Here is a 19,030-nt window from a genome sequence, read left to right as displayed (position 1 = left end):
ACCCACACATGCGCGGTGGTGATGCGCCAACCCACACATGCGCGGTGGCGATGCGCCAATCTGCGCATGCGCGGTGGTTTTATGGAACATGTCGGCCCCGACGCAACATGCGTGGGGGTTCTGGGGCCGGACGCGCAACACAGTAGGCCTGGGGGGGGGAGAGAAGCCGGCCCGCCAATCTGTGGGCCCCGATCGTGGGCCAGATCCCACCGGAGGCCCCACCAGGGACGGAGCCAACACCCCCTCCACCCCACAGGCCGCCCCCCCCCCGACCCTTCGCGCAGAGTCCCCGCCGGCAGCGACCAGGTGTGAACGGCGCCAGCGAGACTCTGCATTTTCCGCGCGGCCGCTCGGGCCATCCGGGCCGGAGAATCGGTGGCCCGGCCTCGTACCGCAGCCCGCGACCGCGCCACGTCAAACCTGCCGGCGTAAATCGCGCCGATTCTCCGCATCTCGGAGAATCGCATTCCGGCGTCAGGGGGGCGTGGCGCAGTTGCGTCGATTCTACGGCCCGGCGCGGGGCTGGGAGAATCGCACCCAGCATCTGTCAGACCCATGCAGAAACTCTGGTTGTATTTCTACAGCTTGTTTCAGCTCCCCCTTGTCCTCAGACAACTCTGCACTGCTGCAAAGACTGTTAATCTCGTTTAACAGACCTGCAGAGGGCAAACCTCCTGACCTGTGGTCACAGCTTCATCCAGAACTGCGCTGACCTGCTTTTCCTATAAAATCCCTGACGCCTTGGCTCCACCCAGTAATGACATCTTCTTACCAACCTGAAATCTAATTAACTCCACAGGGAATCCCCTTAATCAAAACGAAATTCCATTCGCGCAAGCTTTTTACGATGCTTTAATTGCACCGCTGGCTCCCAAAATATACTTGCCCTTCAAACTAGGCTTTCTTTTAAAACCATGACTGCAGCAGTCACACACACTAACCCGGACTTTTAACCCTTAGTGCGCCAAATACCTTAATACAATGCATCTGAAATTCCGACATTCAGCACCCATTTGGTTCACTAATGTTCCTTCAGGGGAGGACATCTGCCGTCCTTACCCGGTCTGGCCTACATGTGACTCCAGACCCACAGCCAATGGGGTTGACTCTTTCACTGCATATTCCACGAGGCCCATGAGGAGATCGATTGGGTCTCCCCCATGAAGTCTATGGAGGGTTATTACAGTCACCCAGCCCCAATGCAATGTATCTTGGATTGCTGAGGGAAATAAGGGTGTAATCGGCCGTGGTCGTGACCACAACCCCCCCCCCCCCCCCCCCCCCCCCCCCCCCCCCCGGGACAGGTAGGTGTTGCCACAGGTCGGCAGACGTTACCCCCATTCACAAAACGGGAGAGGGACAAATACAGCAACCACAATCTTGTCAGATAATATTTTTATTTATTCTTTCATGGGTTTGAAGCCCAGCATTTAATGCCTATCCCTAATTGCCTTGAACTGAGTGACTTGCTGCACTGTTTCAGCGGGCAATTAAGAGTCAACCACATTGCTGTGGGGTCTGGAATGACATGTAGCCCAGACTCAGTAAGGGCGGCAGACTTCCTTCCCTCAAGGGGATTAGTGAACCAGATAGCTTTTCACAACAATTGACAATGGTTTCATGGTCATCATTAGACTTTTAAGGGCAGCACGGTGGCGCGGTGATTAGCACTGCTGCCTGACGGCGGCGAGGTCCCAGGTTCGATCCCGGCTCTGGGTCGCTGTCCGCGTGGAGTTTGCACATTCGCCCCGTGTTTGCGTGGGCTGCGCCCCCACAGCCCAAAAAGGGAAGGTGGATTGGCCAGGCTAAATTCCCCTTTAATTGGAAAAAAAATGAATCGGGAACTCTAAATTTATTTATTTTTTAAATCATTGGGCTTCTAATTTTTTTAGCGTGGTGGGATTGGAACCCACGTCTCCAGAGCATTGCCCTGGGTCTCTGGATTACCAGTCCAGCAAAAATACCACTACGTCACTCCCTCCCCTTTCTTACCTATCTCTGTATCATCAGCAACGTTACAGTTGGTCCTGCCATCCAAGTTATTGACATAGATTCCGAATAGCTGAGGCCCCAGCACTGATCCCTGCAAAACTCCACGAGCTACAGTTTTCCAACCTGAAATTGACCCATTTATCCTGACTCTCTGTTTCCTGTTAGATAGCCAAATCCCCTAACATTCTGTCAAACCCAACATCATGAACTCTTATTTTGTCCAGTAACCTTTTAAGTGGCATCTTATTAAATGCACTACATCTAGTGGTTCACCTTTATCCACCCTGCTTTTTACATCCTCAATGGATTGTAAAACGTGTCAAACACAGTTTCCCTTTCACTAAACCATGTTGATTCCGTCCGATTGTATTATAAGACCATAGGACGTAGGGGCAGAAGTAGACCATTCGGCCCATCGAGTCTGCTCGGCCATTCAATGAGATCATGACTGATCTGATATAATCCTCAGCTCCACTTTCTCCCCTTTACCCCCATAACCCTCGATTCCCTCACTGATTAAAAATCTGTCTCTCTCACACTTGAACATACTTAACGACCCGGCCTCTCCAGCTCTCTGCGATAAAGAATTCCACAGATTCACTCCCCTCTGGGAGAAGAAATTCCTCCTCATCTCTGTCTGAAATGGGCGACCCCCTTACTCTGAGATTCTGCCCCCTGGTCCGAGACTCTCCCACAAGGGGAAACAACCTCTCAGCATCGACCCTGTCAAACCCCCCTGAGAATCCGATATGTCTCAATAAGGTCGCCTCTCTCATTCTCAACTCCACAATGAGTACAGGCCCAACCTACTCAACCTCTCCTCATTAGAAAATCCCTCCATGCCCAGGATCGATCTAGTCAACCTTCCGTGGACTGCCTTCAATGCCGGTATATCTTTCCTTAGATAAAGGGGGCAAAACTGGCACATTGTTCCAGAAAATTATGATTTTTCTAAATGTTCTGCCACTACTTCGGCAAGAATGGATTCCAGCATTTTCCCAGTGTCAGATGTTACACTAACTAGCCTATAGATTCCTACTCTCTGTCTCCCCCCCCATTCTGAAATAGAAATTGTGATTCTCCCATCAACTGAGACCTTCCCCGTGCCTGGGAACCTTTGGGAGATGTATGCACTGTCTCTGACATCACTATAAGACCATAAAACATCGCAGCAGAATTAGGCCATTCAGCCCATCGAGTCTGCTCCGCGAATCAATCATGGCTGATATTTTTCTCATCCCCATTCTCTGACAAGTCCATAAAACCATCAGTCCATAAGACATCGGAGCAGAATTAGGCCCATCGGGTCTGCTCCGCGATTCAATCATGGCTGATATTTTTATCATCCCCATTCTCCGCATTACCCCTGATTAATCGAGAACCTATCTATCTCTGTCTTAAAGACACTCAGTGATTTGGCCTCCACAGCCTTCTGCGGCAAAGAGTTCCACAGATTCACCACCCTCTGGCTGAACAAATTTCTCCTCATCTCTGTTTTATAAAAGATCGTCCCTTCAGTCTGAGGCTAAGCCCTCGGCTTCTAGTTTTTCCTACAAGTGGAAACATCCTCTCCAAGTCCACTCTATCCAGGCCTCGCAGCATCCTGTAGGTTCCAATAAGATCTCCCCCTCATCCTTCTAAACTCCAACGAGTGCAGATCCACTCAACTGTTCCTCATGAGACAAGCTCTTCGTTCCAGGGATCATTCTTGTGAACCTCCTCTGGACCCTTTCCAAAGCCAGCACATCCTTCCTTAGATACGGGGCACAAAATTGCTCACAATACTCCAAATGCGGTCTGACCAGAGCCTTATACAGCCTCAGAAGTACATCCCTGCTCCTGTAATTCTAGCCCTCTCGACATGAAAGCTAAGAATGCAGTTGGCTTCTTTCAAGGCAGGTACTGAGATTCAGGAGACTTTTGAAGTCAACCTTTTGTCCCATTAGTTTATCTCGAATAATTGTATTAGGGTCCTTCCTCCCAATGTGCCTATTGATTATGTTATGGGCCAGGGTTTAGAGAACCCCAAAGTGTATCATGGAGTTCACCTGACCCACAACTTTTACTAGATTGAGGTATGGGGAGCACACGGCCCACTCTACAGGTGTGGTACAGCAGAAATGGAAAAGTATTTTTCAAAGCAGAACAATGTTTATTCTATGAACTCAAATTAACCTTTTTAAAACATACAGTGAACATCTTAGCAACCATCAATTCAAATACAATCCCCAAAGAATACAACACTAAGTAATCCTTAATAACTTCCCAAACAACATCCAGAAGACAAAAGAAACACCTTTTAACAGAAGCACATCAGGTTTACATTCACTCCTGAGAACATTTATAATTCTGAATTCAGCAAATGATAAAGAGATAGTCTTTTCATGGCAGAGAGAACAACAGTACACCTGCTCCGTCTGGCTTCAGCTCCAACACTGAAAACAAAACTAAAACACACGCTGCAGCAAACAGCCTAAAACGAAAGTAAAAAAACTGACAGACAGCCCAGCTCCAGCCACACTCTGACATCACTGACACCCATTTCTTGAAGATAAATTTCTTAAACACCCATTTCTTAAAGATACTCTCACATGACAATTATCCACTACTCCTGGGTTGTTTTTTTTATCTTCTACTGTGAATCTTGTTCAAAGCCTCTGCCATCTCCTATTTTCTGGTCATGAATTCCCCAGTTTCACCCACCGTGGGATCAACGCCTCGATCATTCACAAACAGACAGAAAGGTTCTGCAGAAAAGTTCACAATGTACTTTCTCATCTCCATTTCCCATTCCAGGCCCCGGTAAAGGATCAGCAGGAGCGGATGGGAAGAAGTTCCCCAATCTCGTTGCCTACGTTCTCCTGGGACTCTTTGTCCTGTTGATTATCATATTCGTCGTCGGATTGTTGAAATGTAAGTTCTTGAAAGTGTGTCATATGCGGATGGCGTTGGGAATCTTAAGGGAATGCCGACAATCCTTCAGAACTGACTGAACAAGTTTTCAAGTTTTAAGACTTTCACTGTAACAAACAGTCTAAATGCAACTTTAGGTAAACACTATTTGTTCGGCACCTTTGGTTCTCAACCGCACTCCCAATTTAACTTTTAGCAATACCAAAGATCTACTGTTTTAGTCCTTCTTTACTTTGTAAGGTGCACTTCGTTCTCCGAGAACCAATCCAAAGCTATTCTCCACTCCCAATAGCCTGCTTCTTTTCCCCTTTCCCAGCCAGTATTAATCCCAGAAACAACTTTCATTGTGAGGGTCGACCTGGAGATTCCTTCTCTCTGGCCAAGGCTAGACAGATCTTCCAGCCTCCTTTAATTCCTCAGGAGCTCAGTCTCTTCAGTCTGAGTGTGAGCTCCCACCTGCATTCTGCATGAGTGAAACGTAGGGTCAGATTCTTTCTCTCCTTTAGGCGCAGGACTAGATGCCTCCATCTCCTGCTCTCGCTGTCAGATTCTTGCAGACTGACATGTGCCTGTGAGTTGCGGGAATACCTTAGAAAAACAGGAATCCAATACCACAATGGCTTTCTGTGGATCATTTCACTCTCAAGGCTTAACGCTGTGGCAGCATGAATCACCTAAGCCTTGTATCCAGGTAGAAATGCTAATTAGCTACTCTCCAGATTCCCAACTCCCATTCTATCATGGAATTAAACTGATAGCCTCCAACAAAAACTTGACATGCGTAATGACTTCCCTGTGTGACTTTGAGATTAACAGCCCACCCGGAGTCAGTACAACTGCTCTGGCCAGTGTTTATAGGTGTGAATATCCAGCACCTGCTCAGGAAACCTCCCCCCGCCCCTCTTCCCACCTTAAAAAACAAAATCACCTTGGCTTGTTGTTGGATAGAATTCAGAGAAGGTCCCACTTTAATCCCTTTATTCTTTCATGGGATGTGAGCGTTGCTGGCTCGTCCATCCCTAGGTTCCCCAGTCACATCCACGTGGAGACAGTTCTGTTGCTTGAGATGGTTGGAGTTGGGGGAATGCTGACGATAACTCTTTCGTTTTCAGTTAAACAGATCTCGAACGAAATTAAAGATTTCAGGGATGATGTCACGATGCAAATTGCAAAGATGAAGAAGGGTAAGTGTTTGTCAACGTGTCCCGTGTTCAATGCGGCCCAATCAAACGCAGGAGCCTCATTACTGGACCAGCATTGCAGTCGTTCAGAATGACTCTCCAATGCCCCCCAGTGGCCCAGTGAGTAAGTGCAGTGTGTGGGACGCGATTCAGAAACAGAGACCTGGAGGGTCGCAGACTCAGGGTTAGAACATAGAACATAGAACAGTACAGCACAGAACAGGCCCTTCGGCCCTCGATGTTGTGCCGAGCAATGATCACCCTACTCAAACCCACGTATCCACCCTATACCTGTAACCCAACAATCCCCCCATTAACCTTACTTTTTAGGACACTAAGGGCAATTTAGCATGGCCAATCCACCTAACCCGCACATCTTTGGACTGTGGGAGGAAACCGGAGCACCTGGAGGAAACCCACGCACACAGGGGGAGGACGTGCAGACTCCACACAGACAGTGACCCAGCCGGGAATCGAACCTGGGACCCTGGAGCTGTGAAGCATTTATGCTAACCACCATGCTACCCTGCTGCCCACTTCAGGTTGGATTTTCGTGGAGCCAAGGAGCCGTGGAGCTATTTAAAAATGGTGGGCGGGACCTGATTCTGGGCTTCCCTCCCCCAATCCTGGCACCTCCAATTTTCAATGGCATGAGATCAGGGCGTCAGAGAATCCCTGCAGTGCAGAAGGAGGCCATTTGGCCCATCGAGTCTGCAGCGACTGGCTGAAAGAGCACTCCGCCCAAATCTGCTTACCTGGCCTATCCCAACAACCCCTTAACCTAACCTACACACCCCTGGTTTCTAAGGGGCGATTTAGCACGGTCAGTCCACCTAACTTGCACGGCACTGTGGGAGGAAACCGGAGCTCCCGGAGGAAACCCACGCAGACACGGGGAGAACGTGCAAACTCCACACAAACAGTCGAGGGTGCAGGGTGCGTTGGTCCAGTCCCCCTCTCCACTTCCCTCTGAAGTGACAAGTGGGGTCCCTTCCGAAACAGCCGGTTCCCTCATTCCTGACTCTGATGAAGAAACATTGGTCACACTTGTCTCCTTTTTAGGTCCACCAGATAGGACACAGGCCTTGCTACAATTCCCCACAGGTAACCATGGTGATCCAACCCCAGTTTCCAACAAAAACGAGATCATCTGCTTTGAAAGATCTGTTACCTTTGGTCGTGTCAGGGTATTTACATTGAAATATAAAAATAGAAACAGTAGGAGGCCATTCGGCCCTTCGAGCGCTGCTCCCCCATTCATTATGGTCATGGCTGATCATCAATTTCAATACCCTGATCCCACCTTCCCCCCCCCCCATATCCTTTTATTCCTTTAACCCCCAAGAACTATATCTAATTCCTTCTTGAAACCACACAAAGTTTTCGCCTCACCTCCAGCCAAATTGGGGAACATCAGATCCGGCCGAGTTCAGAGACGTCGCCCCAGCAACAGACCCGCTGGTGTGACCCCGGTGGTAATGGGGGAGGTGGCGTGGTAAGAAAGGGGGTCATTGTCTAGCTCATTCACAATGGCCTATCTGGCTGTTTCTCCATGGCGGATGTGAAGGCCCGAACCACTGTTTCCGCTTGAGGCTGGGAGTGGGTGATAAGGGGCTGTGTGGATGTCTTCAATACCATTGGTTCAATTCCTCCCCGGTAAAAGCAGTGCCATTTTCCGAAACAATAACTTCTGGGGGGCCGTGTGTCGCAAAACTCTGTCTAAATCGTACATGTTTCCTGGACATCTGACCACTTAGAGCGGGCTACCACACAAAACCAGGAACATTTTCCTCAGGAAGGGACCAGAAAAGTCGATTGGGAATCTTGTCCAAGGGCAGCCAGGCCATCCCCAGGGATGTGGTTGAGTTGCGGACGGCTGGGTCTGCTGTAACTGGCCGAAATCACACCAGTGGACCAAACTTTCGATGCCCGGCAACCAGATGCGGCTCCTAGCCAGCACCTTCATTTGGGTTTTGTCCGGGATGCGTGCGGTGTGGCTCTCTCGCTGGAGGCTCTACCGCCGCCCGGGAACACCAAAGGAATACCCCGTCTTCGCACCTCAGTTTGCGTTTCCTCTGATCCGAGCTGCTCCGATTCGTCGTGTTCGGCCTCCGGAAACCACCCTCTTCATTTTAGACAGGACTGCGAATTGCTGAGTCCAATATGATGATGCGGGCAAGGCGTCCAAGGAATTTAAAGCCAGGGCAATTTCCTGTGGCGTCGAGGGCGGAGCCGCGCTCTGAGGGAGTCGTCTCAGAGCGCCGGCATTGGGCGCCTGAGTCCCGGACCGCTGTTGGGAAACGTAACCGGAGGCAACCAAACCCAGAGCCCAAGGCCGAAGCAATGGCTGCCTACCCTCGCCGACAGCAGTTTGTCAACAGCAGTGATGGTAAAATGGCGGCCTATAAACATATTGGTGAAACATTTTCACCCTGTGTCCTACTGCTAGGCCCTCCTCCTCAATTTCCGGACATCTTTTTTCGGCCTTGGTGACAGTCCAGGAGGCCAAAGCGGTGGGTCGATCGTGCTGATTTGTGTGAAAGGACGGCTCCTCTACCCCACAGGGCGAAGCGTCACACGTTAAGGTTATTCGCTTGTCTGGGTCAAAGTGAACTAGTAAACTGGGCGATTGTAAAGCCAGCCTGACCTGTTCGAAGACCTGTTGCTGTGGATCGTTCCAGTGGCAACTTGCTATTTCTTTAGGAGGTGATGCAGGGGCACCAATGTGGTTGCGAAGTTTGGTATAAATCAGCCGTAATAATTGACGCACCCAGAAATTATTTTAATTCCACGAAGTTTCCCAGTGCAGGAACCTCTCTGATTGCTTTGACCTTACCTTCTTAGGGGTCTCGGCCCCGGGCGTCAACTTTAAACCCCAAATACGTAACTTCACTGGCCTGAAAACTGCATTTTTCCCTTTTCAGTCTTGCATCTCTAAACGTCTTCCTCCAGGTTGGCCAAATGTTCCTCCTGTGAAGTCCCCATCACCAGGACATTGTTCAAGTGCACGACGACTTTTAGGATTCCCTGCAGCAAATTCTCCATCGATCGTTGGAAGGTTTTGCAGGTCGACAATATGTCAAAGGGCAATCTTGTATCCTGGAACATGTCCTTATGTGTGTTGATCGTTGCGTATTTTCTGGAGTCTTTGTCGAGCTCAAATATTGGGTAAGCATGGATCAAGTCGAGCTTTGGATATGTGAACCCCCCCACAATCCCCCCCCCCCCCCCCCCCCCTCCCCGCTTTGTGTAAAGATCTCCTCTCTTTGGGATAGGACACCTATTGAGTCGGGCCGCTTGGTTCATGGTGAGTTCGTAATCGCCACAGACCCTGACAGTGCGGTCGAGTTTCACAACGGGAACAATAGAGGTCGCCCAGTCAGAGAAGTACACCGGCCTTATGCTTCTTATAAATCCTTTGAGAGTCTCCATTCGGCCTCGACTTTCTCATGCACAGCATATGGAACAGGCCGAGTGCTGAAGAATTCTGGTGTGGACTGGGGTTGACATAGATTTTGGCCTTGGCCCCTTGTACCCGCCCCAGCTCATTTTGAAAAACATCTTCGTACTTGCACAGAATCTCTTAAAAGACACCGTCCATTATTTTAAACATTTCCAGCCAGTATAGCTTTACCTGTCATAGTCAGTCACGCCACATGGGTAATTGAGCAGATTGATGTTGATACGACACTGGTGCAGTTGTGGTACTTAATATCCTTAGGGTTTCCCCCGTATAAGTTACTAACCCGGCAGCCACACTGCTTAACCTCAGGGGGTTTAGACTCCTGCTCGCAGATAATCATAGGTTTGTTCTCCCACAACTGTGGCAAAAGTGCCCGTGTCAAACTCCATTCTCAATGGTCGCCCGTTTACCACAAGGACTATCTCAGTGGGAGCCGCCTTGTTCAACTTGGCCATGTTGAACTTATATATCTCGGATTCTTCCTCAGAATCTTCCTCTACTTCATGGGTTTTTGTTTTAAACTGGCTCGTCACCGTTATTGAATGTGGCCCTTCCTGTTATAATCGAAGCAAATGAAATCTTTGTGATGGCCGAAATCCTGAGGATGATCTCCCCCACAACACACATCAACATTCCTTTTTTTCTTTTGCTTATGTCCACGATCCTGCTCTTGGGATCTCTGTTCGGCCTCCTCTCTGCCTGCCGCTCGGAGTCCTCATTGAGTAGCCGCTCCCATCCAGAGTTGACTCACCTCACCCTCCTGCACACACTGGAGCTCAGAAGCATGTGGGCCACATCCAGTGGCTTGAGATATCCCTATTGCTTTATCCGCGGATATTTTTGTTTCTGCTAACGCTTTCCTTTGGAGTCTCAGATCACAACTCCGCAAACCAACCGATCGCGTAACATGTCACTGAATGACCAGCCGAGTCCCCGGTGCACAGACGTTTGACAAAGTCTTGCTCCAAATACAGAAATGGTCTCCCCTAGATTCCTGATGGCCGAATTGAATTTATCCCATTGCATTATGATAGAGGGATTGCCGTTGCAATGCTCCTTCCCGTAACCGATCAAACAACTTGGTACCCGGAGCTTTTGGCGATTTTAAACTTCTAAGGAGATCTTCTAATAAGTCTGGGGTCCGCATATTGTAAGCAAGCTCACTTATTGTTTGTCTTCTCCAGTCATGTAATTCGCAGTGAATAAGTACTGGAGCCTCTCAATGTATTGGCCCCAGCCTTCAGCCCCCCGATCAAAGGAATCGGGTTTTCCTGTTCGTGTCATTATTTTTCACTCACTGTAACTGCCGAGATCACTCCTCTTTCCTTCTATAGAAATCTCGGATGGCACCCCCTTCCCCCTCGAATTCTGAAATCATAGTCTGATTTATCCTCGTCGCCAATGTAATAGGCATCAATGCTTAAATCTCAAAGTGACTTAGTCAAACACTGGGTAGAGATTGCATTTGTTATAAATTCTGCGGACTGATGTTTGTCTTCCATTTGCAGAGCTGGGTGATCAAATAAGGAATGACCATTTGCAGCTCGTGAAAGGACAGAGAGAGCTGGGCAACAAAAGTAAGTCAACACTCATCCTGTCACAGCAGACAGGATAACTTCTCGATTGTTACAATACCCAGACCAGACCCCAATGTATATCAGAAAACCGGGTGGGACCCCAACAATCTTTCAATTTGTAAACTGTGAGGGAAGGAGACTTAGCTCCAGGAGCGATTCCACTGACAACTTTTATATTCAAACAAACTTTATTATTAACACAGGATTAATCCCATTGACATACACGGAAACAGCAGCTTTTCAATTAACAGTTAAATATTTCTTACAAAATAAAGGTAATTGAGCTAACTTTGCTATCTACTTCTAATGTTTCGGTGAAGCAAAATCCAAACACACACAGGTCAAATGCCACTTATAAATAAAGTTAACACTCTGTGGCTGACAGGGTTATTCACAATGTCCTTGAGAGAGAAGCTTTCAGAAGTCAGTCAGAGAAACCCACCTCCTTTCCTCAGAACCCAGAGCAGAATTCTAAAAATGAAACTAAAAGCAGATACAGGGCAGGGCTGAAAATGAAACTAAAATCAGACCCCGCCCCTTCCACTAGTGACATCACAGCCTGCCTAACTATTAACCCTTGATCCCTGTGCCACGCCACTGGACACCGGCCTCCAGTCACACAAACAGCCTTCTACCACCAACTTCTGTCTCCGATCACTAAGCCAATTTAGGATCCAATTCGCCCTGGATCCTATGTGCTTTATCCTTATTTATGATTCTCTTGTGGGACCTTTTCATGTGGGACCTTGTCAAAGACTTTGTTGAAATCCATATAATCTACATCCACTGCACTACCCTCATCCGCACATCTGGTCATCTCCTCAAAAAATTCAATCAAATTTGTGAGGTATGACCTCCCTCTGACAAAGCCATGCTGACTATCCAAATTAAACCTCGCCTCTGCAAGTGGAGATTGATTTTATCCTTCAGAATTTTCTCCAATAGTTTCCCTCCCACTGATGTGAGACTCACTGGCCTGTAATTCCCTGGACTATCTCTCAAACCCTTCTTGAAAAGTGGAACCACATTAGCTGTCCTCCAGTCCTCTGGCACCTCCGCTGTGGCCAGAGAGGAATTAAAAATTTGGGTCAGAGCCCCTGCAATCTCTTCCCTCATCGCCTGCTGCAGCCTGGGTTACAACACATCTGGACCTGGGGACTTGTCCTCTTTTAAGCCTGCTAAAACCTCCAAAACCACCTCACTCCCTTTGCCAAACTAGTCAAGACCCTCACGGTACCTCAGCCTGAATGCTGCGCCCGCATCCTCCTTCCCCAAAGTGAGCACAGATGTAACGTACTTGTTTAACACCTGACCAATGTTATCTTGCTTGATGCACAGATTACCCCGTTGGTCCCTAATGGGTCCCACTCTTTCTCTGGTTATCCTCTTCCCTTGATATTTAAGGAATATCTTGGGATTCTCCCTAATCTTACCCTCCAGTGCTTTTTCATGTCCCCTCTCTGCTCACCTAATTGCTTTTGTCAGTCCCCCCCCCTCCCCCTCCCTGCACATTCTATACTCCACCAGGGTATCTGTAGATTTGCTGCCTTTGTACCTTTTAAAAGCCTCTCTTTTCCTTCCTATCAAATCCTAAATATTCCTAGACATCCAGGGACCTCTGGACTTGTTGCTCCTACATTTCACCCCGAAGAGAACACATTGGACCTGTATTTTCGCCAATTCCTGTATGACACCTCCCCTGCCACACACCCCCACCCCCTCCGCCAGCAGTAGCTGTTCCCAGTCTACTTTGGCCAGATATGTCTTATTTTAATAAAATCAGCCGTCCCCGAATCCAAAACCCTTCTTTGCAGACCTCCTTTATCGTTACCCGCAAAAATTTCAAAACGTAATGCGTTGTGATCGCTATCACTAAAATGCTCCCCCACTGCCACCTCGAACACTTGTCCGGCTTCGTTCTCTAGGTCAAACACTGCGCCATCGTTTGTTGGATCTTCAGAAGTTGGTGTTGAAAAGCTCTCTGGAATACAATTCAAGAAATCAGCTCCCTCTTTAAGAGTTTCAACTTAGCAAGGTCCGAGCAAATTGAATTCTTGCTTCAATCTCCCTCGAGATATTCCCTTCCTTTCTGTACAGAACTTCCCTGAGTGTCATGTTACATTCAAAAGTTCGTTCAAAGGGGCCGTTGCCCAATAGGAAGTAACAGTTCGGACCCAGTATTCTTATTTTCCAGTTTTTACTTCTGTTTTCTTCCTTCTGGCAGGGAGATGTGCAGGGCCAATCACAGAGACCGTCGTCGGGAGGGTGAATTTTTCTGTGGATTGATTCCCCGCCCCTGTGTAGGTCGGCATGAGGAACAACCAGAGGTTGAGGCTGAACTGAAATGTGAGACCGTGACACCTGCAGTTCTCATGTTGAGCCAGTAGGTGGCAGCAACATTCCACCGTCGGGCACAATGGTGCCCCCCCCCCTCACCTCCCCCTGCCCCCTCAGCAATTGCCTCCCGCTGGAGTTCGATCCCGTTTCAAAGCATCGCTCACCTGACTGCTTGCAAACGGTTCCTGCGGCCCTAACCGCAGAATGCTGGGCCTCAGAGGTTTCTCCAGGTTGATTGATGGGATGGGGGGGGGGGGGGGTAGAGGGGGAATTAGAATCATAGAAAGCTTATGGCACAGAAAGAGGTCACTCAGCGATCTCTGGACCTTCAATCCAAGCTCCCTCGCTTCATCTACACCTCTCTGTGTCCTCCCAGTTATTGTGTAATCCTTTGCCCTGTTTGACCCCCCCCCAATTGCATCACTTCATCCTTCCCCAGGTTTTTTTTATAAATTTAGATTACCCAATTATTTTTTCCAATTAAGGGGCAATTTAGCGCGGCCAATCCACCTGCTCTGCACATTTTTGGGTTGTGGGGGCGAAACCCACGCAGACACGGGGAGAATGTGCAAACTCCACACGGACAGTGACCCAGAGCCGGGATCGAACCTGGGACCTCAGCGCCGTGAGGCAGTTGTGGTAACCACTAGGCCACCGTGCTACCCAATCCTTCCCCGGGTTGAACTACGTTTGCCGCTTTTCCGTCCATTGACACCTTCTTGCAGTCTATAGAAATCCTCCTCGCTCCCAACTACGCGGCCAATTTTTGTATTGTCGACACACCTCTCGATCATTCTCCCGACATTAATCTATCATCATTAATCCATATATCACAGAAAGCAGAGGACCCTGCAGAACCTTACTGGTTCCACAAAACACCCATTTGTTATTTTGTCATGGGGGTCGCTGGCTCGGCCCAGCATTTGTTGCCCATCCTTAAGTTGCCCTTTGAACTGAGGGGCTTGCTTGCCCATTTCAAGGTGCAGTTTAGAGTCAACCACATTGTTGTTGTTGTTCTGGAGTCACATGTAGGCCAGACCGGGTAAGGACGGCAGATTTCCTTCCCTACAGGACATTCGTGAACCAGTTGGGATTTAACAACAGTTAGACATTTCATTCCAACATCTGCCATGTTGGGATTTGAACCGGTGTCCCCAGAGCTGGGTTTCTGGATGACTAGTCCAGCGACAGTACCATCACCTCCTGCCACTCAGCCCATTTTATATCCAGCTTTCTCCATTCCCCTGGAATTTCAGATCATCAGAGAATCCCTACAGTGCAGAAGGAGGCCATTTGGCCCATTGAGTCAGCACCAACCCTCTGAAAGAGCACCGTAGGCCCACTTCCCCCACCCTACCCCCATAACCTTTCTCTAAAACGCTTAGAGTGCCCAATTCATTTTTTCCAATTAAGGGGCAATTTAGCCTGGCCAATCCACCTAGCCTGCACATCTTTGGGTTGTGGGGGCGAAACCCACGCAGACACGGGGAGAATGTGCAAACTCCACATGGACAGTGACCCAGAGCCTGTATCGAACCTGGGATGTGAGGCAGCAGTGCTAACCACTTGCCTATCCCCATAACCTAACCATCTTTGGACACCAAGGGGGCAATTTAGCATGGCCAATCCACCTAACATGGACTGTGTGGGAGGAAACCGGAGCACCCGGAGGAAACCCACGCCGACACGGGGAGAACGTGCAGACTCCGCACAGACAGTCACCCGAGGCCGGAATGGAACCCGGGTCCCTGGCGCTGTGAGGCAGCAGTGCTAACCGCTGTGCCTATGAGGAGAGATTGAGCAGGACGAGAGGGGATCTCGTTGAAACTCTTCCAGGGTTCGACACGGCGCAGGCAGGATGGCTGGGATGGAGCGTCTACAGCCAGGGGCACAGTCTCAGAATAAAGGGCAAAGGCGTTTCGATGAGATGAGGAGGAATTTCTTTGCTCAGATGGTGATGAGTCTTTGGAACCCTCTGCCCCAGAGGGGTTGTGAAGTCTCTGCCACTGAGTGTGTTCAGTTTTTCATAGAATTTACAGTGCAGAAGGAGGCCATTCGGCCCATCGAGTCTGCACCGACTCTTGGAAAGAGCATCCTACCCAAGGTCAACACCTCCATCCTATCCCCATAACCCAGTAACCCCACCCAACACTAATTTTGGACACTAAGGGCAATTTATCACGGCCAATCCACCTAACCTGCACATCTTTGGACTGTGGGAGGAAACCGGAGCACCCGGAGGAAACCCACACACACACACACACGGGGAGGATGTGCAGACTCCGCACAGGCAGTGACCCAAGCCGGGAATCGAACCTGGGACCCTGGAGCTGTGAAGCAATTGTGCTATCCACAATGCTACCGTGCTGCCCTAACAGGGCAATACAGGGATCGATGGATTTTTTTGTTCTGAAAGGGAATCGAGGGATTTGGGGATAGCTCAGGAAAATGGTGTTGAGCGAGAAGCTCATGATCTCATTGAATGGCGGAGCAGGCCCAAGGGCTGAATGGCCCACCCCTGCTCCTGTTTCCAACGTTCCCAGGGCACTGCGCTGTCATGTTTTATGTTTGCTACGAGGTGGGCCTGATTTCCCCTCCCCTTCCGACCAATATTAGTCAGATTATGCTCGGGTTTTACTCTGCCTTAGTGAGTAGGTCGGGGCTCCACACAATGGAGGTGAGAAGGTGGCGAGTTGAGCTTATTGAAACACAGAAGATCCCGAGGAGACGTGGGTGGCTTCTGAGAAGGCCCTTGCCCTTGTGGCAGAGTCTGGAACTACACGACACCTACTTAAGGCTGGGATGCAAATCAATTATTTCTCTCTTGAGGGTCACTGGTCAGTGGAATTCCCTTTGCCAAGGAGCCGTGGGCAGGGGCATTGAATATATTCAAGGGCCGGGGTTGTGGTCGCTGAGGGTTCTGGGGGTGGGGGAGGAGGGCAAACAGGAAATTGAAATTGAGGCCGTAATCTGGTCAACGTTGAGCTTCTCGAATGGTGGAAAGGGACGAATTTTGGGATTCAGCAGGCCCGGCTCCAGCTAATTTGTCCAAACCAAACAGACTAAATTAAAGGAACTGAGGGACAAAATAAAAGGGGCGGCCTCTTTAAAGGGATACTGGCGTAAACAAAAGCAAATCACAAGTGAGGCTTAAAATATCGATTTAAAATGTGATTAATGTGGTCAATGTCATAATATCCATCCATGTATATAATGAGGTGCAGACAGGCAGTGATTGACACACAGGACGACCAATAAGCACAGAACACAGTGCAGCCAATCACCAGACAGGACACGACCACTATAAAGCCAGAGGGCGCTAGGTTTCCCGCTCTCTTGGGACCCAGCCACTGAGACAGTCAGAGTCCACGAGCTAGCAAGTGCAAACACCATGCGGTAGCTAGTAAGTCTGGTCAGGCTGCTACTAGGTCTCCAGTCAGTTCAGTATAGTGTCGACCCACAGCTGAATATGTTTATCAGTTCTATCGTTCAATAAAACAGTTTTGGATCTTCTCCAGTGTTGGACGTCTGTTTCTCGCTTCCCTGCATCGAGTGCAGTCCACATCGAACCAACCCGCCTAACTCATCAGTCAATAAGTACAGCCCCTGTGGTGCCCATAGGGCACGGAAGCTCTCGAAGGTGCCCCGTGAACACAGTGTGCCCCCTTTCCAGGGTTACACATCCATGAAGGTTAGAGGGGCAGACAGTGGGGTTTGTCAGCCCTCTTGGTTGCCCACCGTTTGGACCTGGTCAGGCCCAGGAGCAGAGGGATGAGGATGTGCTCCTGCCTCCCAGCCCCTCTCCGCACCGGGTCCGGCTGGGCTCCAGACCTCCTGATCCTGGGAGAAGTCTCTGAACCAGGAGGCGACACGAAGTTTATTAGCCCTTGTCCAAGCAGCGGATCTGGGTTGTTATTTGTGAGGCTCCAGCCTCCGTAAAGACCCAGGAAGTGACACACGGCTACGACTGTGTGACGGTGGTGAGGGAGAGAATGGTGAAGGTAGTGGCTGAGGAGGGCTATCAAACTGGCTGCTTTGTCCTGGATGGTGTCGAGCTTCTCGGTCGAGAATGGTCCAGGGAATTTTTGTTTTAATTTATTCACAGGATGGGGGTGTGGCTGGTTAGGCCCAGCATTTATTGCCTGGTTGCCCTTCAGAAGGTGGTGGTGAGCTGCCTTCTTGAACCGCTGCAGTCCTTCGGGTGTAGGAACACCCACTGTGCTGTTAGGGAGGGAGTTCCAGGATTTTGCCCCAGTGACAGTGAAGGAACGGCCGATACATTTCCAAGTCAGGGCGGTGAGCGACTTGGAGGGGAACCTCCAGGTGGTGGGGTTCCCAGGTATCTGCTCCTCTTGTCCTCCTAGAAGGTAGTGGTTGTGTGTTTGGAAATGAAATGAAATGAAAATCGCTTATTGTCACATGCTTCAAATGAAGTTACTGTGAAAAGCCCCTAGTCTCCACATTCCGGCGCCTGTTCGGGGAGGCTGCTACGGGAATTGAACCGTGCTGCTGGCCTGCTTGGTCTGCTTTAAAAGTCAGCTATTTAGCCCTGTGCTAAACCAGCCCCTAGGTGCTGTCTAAGGAGCCTTGACAAGTTTCTGCAGTGCGTCTTGTAGATGGTACACACGGCTGCCACTGTGCGTCGGTGGTGGAGGGAGTGAATGTTTGTGGAAGGGGGAGCAATCAAGCGGGGCTGCTTTGTCCTGGATGGTGTCGAGGTTCTTGAGTGTTGTCAGAGCCGCGCTCATCCAGGCAAGTGAATGATTCCGCGCTCATTCCATCACACTCCTGACATCGTATACTTTCTGATGGGATGTGTAGATGAAACAGAGCACAGTGCATCTTTACCCATTCTCACTCTACTCTGGGAGATAGGTGCCAGGCGGAGAGGAAACTTGTCAGCAATCCCTCCTCCTGCAAAGTGACAATCCCTGCGTTAACATTTGCTTTTATTTACAGTTGTAATGCTATCGACGGAGGTGGGGAACGCGCACAGGGACCTGAACCGGGGTCAGTCACAGATCACCAATGACAGTAAGTTATGAATCACAAAGATTTGTTTCCCTTTTCTTTCACGTGTAATTCTCTGTTTTATTCCATCTGATCATCTCCAAATTGCATCATTAAACTTACATTCACCTAGAACCATTCCTGTTTTTCTTTAATTTACAGCACCCAATTCTTTTTTGTTTCCAATTAAGGGGCAATTTAGCATGGCCAACCCACCTACCCTGCATGTCTTTGGGTTGTGGGGGTGAGACCCACGCAGACACGGGGGGAATGTACAAACTCCACACAGACAGTGACCCGGGGACAGGATCGAACCCGGGTCCTCGGTGCTGTGAAGCAGCAGTGCTAACCACTGCGCCACCGTGCCATCCCGAACCATTCCTGTTTTTAAGTCTCCGTGCCCCCATTTATAGAGGGAATTTTCGATGTAAACTGGTCACAGTGTCATCCCACTCTCGTCCCTGTGGTTGTGCTGCAGTGCCGCCACTGGCAGGAGGGCGTAATTGCAGCGTGACTGTTTACATGGGTTGTTCACATTATTTATGGGAGACAGGAAT

General features: G+C 49.5%; 1 protein-coding gene across 1 annotated transcript in view; it reads left to right on the top strand.

Moving 5' to 3' along the window:
* Nucleotides 1-19,030, top strand: part of LOC119957015 (asialoglycoprotein receptor 1-like) — a 62,375-nt gene that overhangs the window by 28,929 nt on the left and 14,416 nt on the right. The window contains exons 3-6 of the mRNA XM_038784599.1: nucleotides 4,789-4,905; nucleotides 6,018-6,089; nucleotides 11,058-11,126; nucleotides 18,423-18,497. Of these exons, the coding sequence (XP_038640527.1) occupies nucleotides 4,789-4,905; nucleotides 6,018-6,089; nucleotides 11,058-11,126; nucleotides 18,423-18,497 (333 nt within the window). The remainder of the gene's footprint in view (nucleotides 1-4,788; nucleotides 4,906-6,017; nucleotides 6,090-11,057; nucleotides 11,127-18,422; nucleotides 18,498-19,030) is intronic.

This window comes from Scyliorhinus canicula, chromosome 25 (assembly GCF_902713615.1).
Source record: "Scyliorhinus canicula chromosome 25, sScyCan1.1, whole genome shotgun sequence".
NCBI classification, from domain to species: Eukaryota; Metazoa; Chordata; class Chondrichthyes; order Carcharhiniformes; family Scyliorhinidae; genus Scyliorhinus; species Scyliorhinus canicula.
Note: the sequence above shows the minus strand (reverse complement) of the source record. Positions and strands in the feature narration are given on the sequence as shown.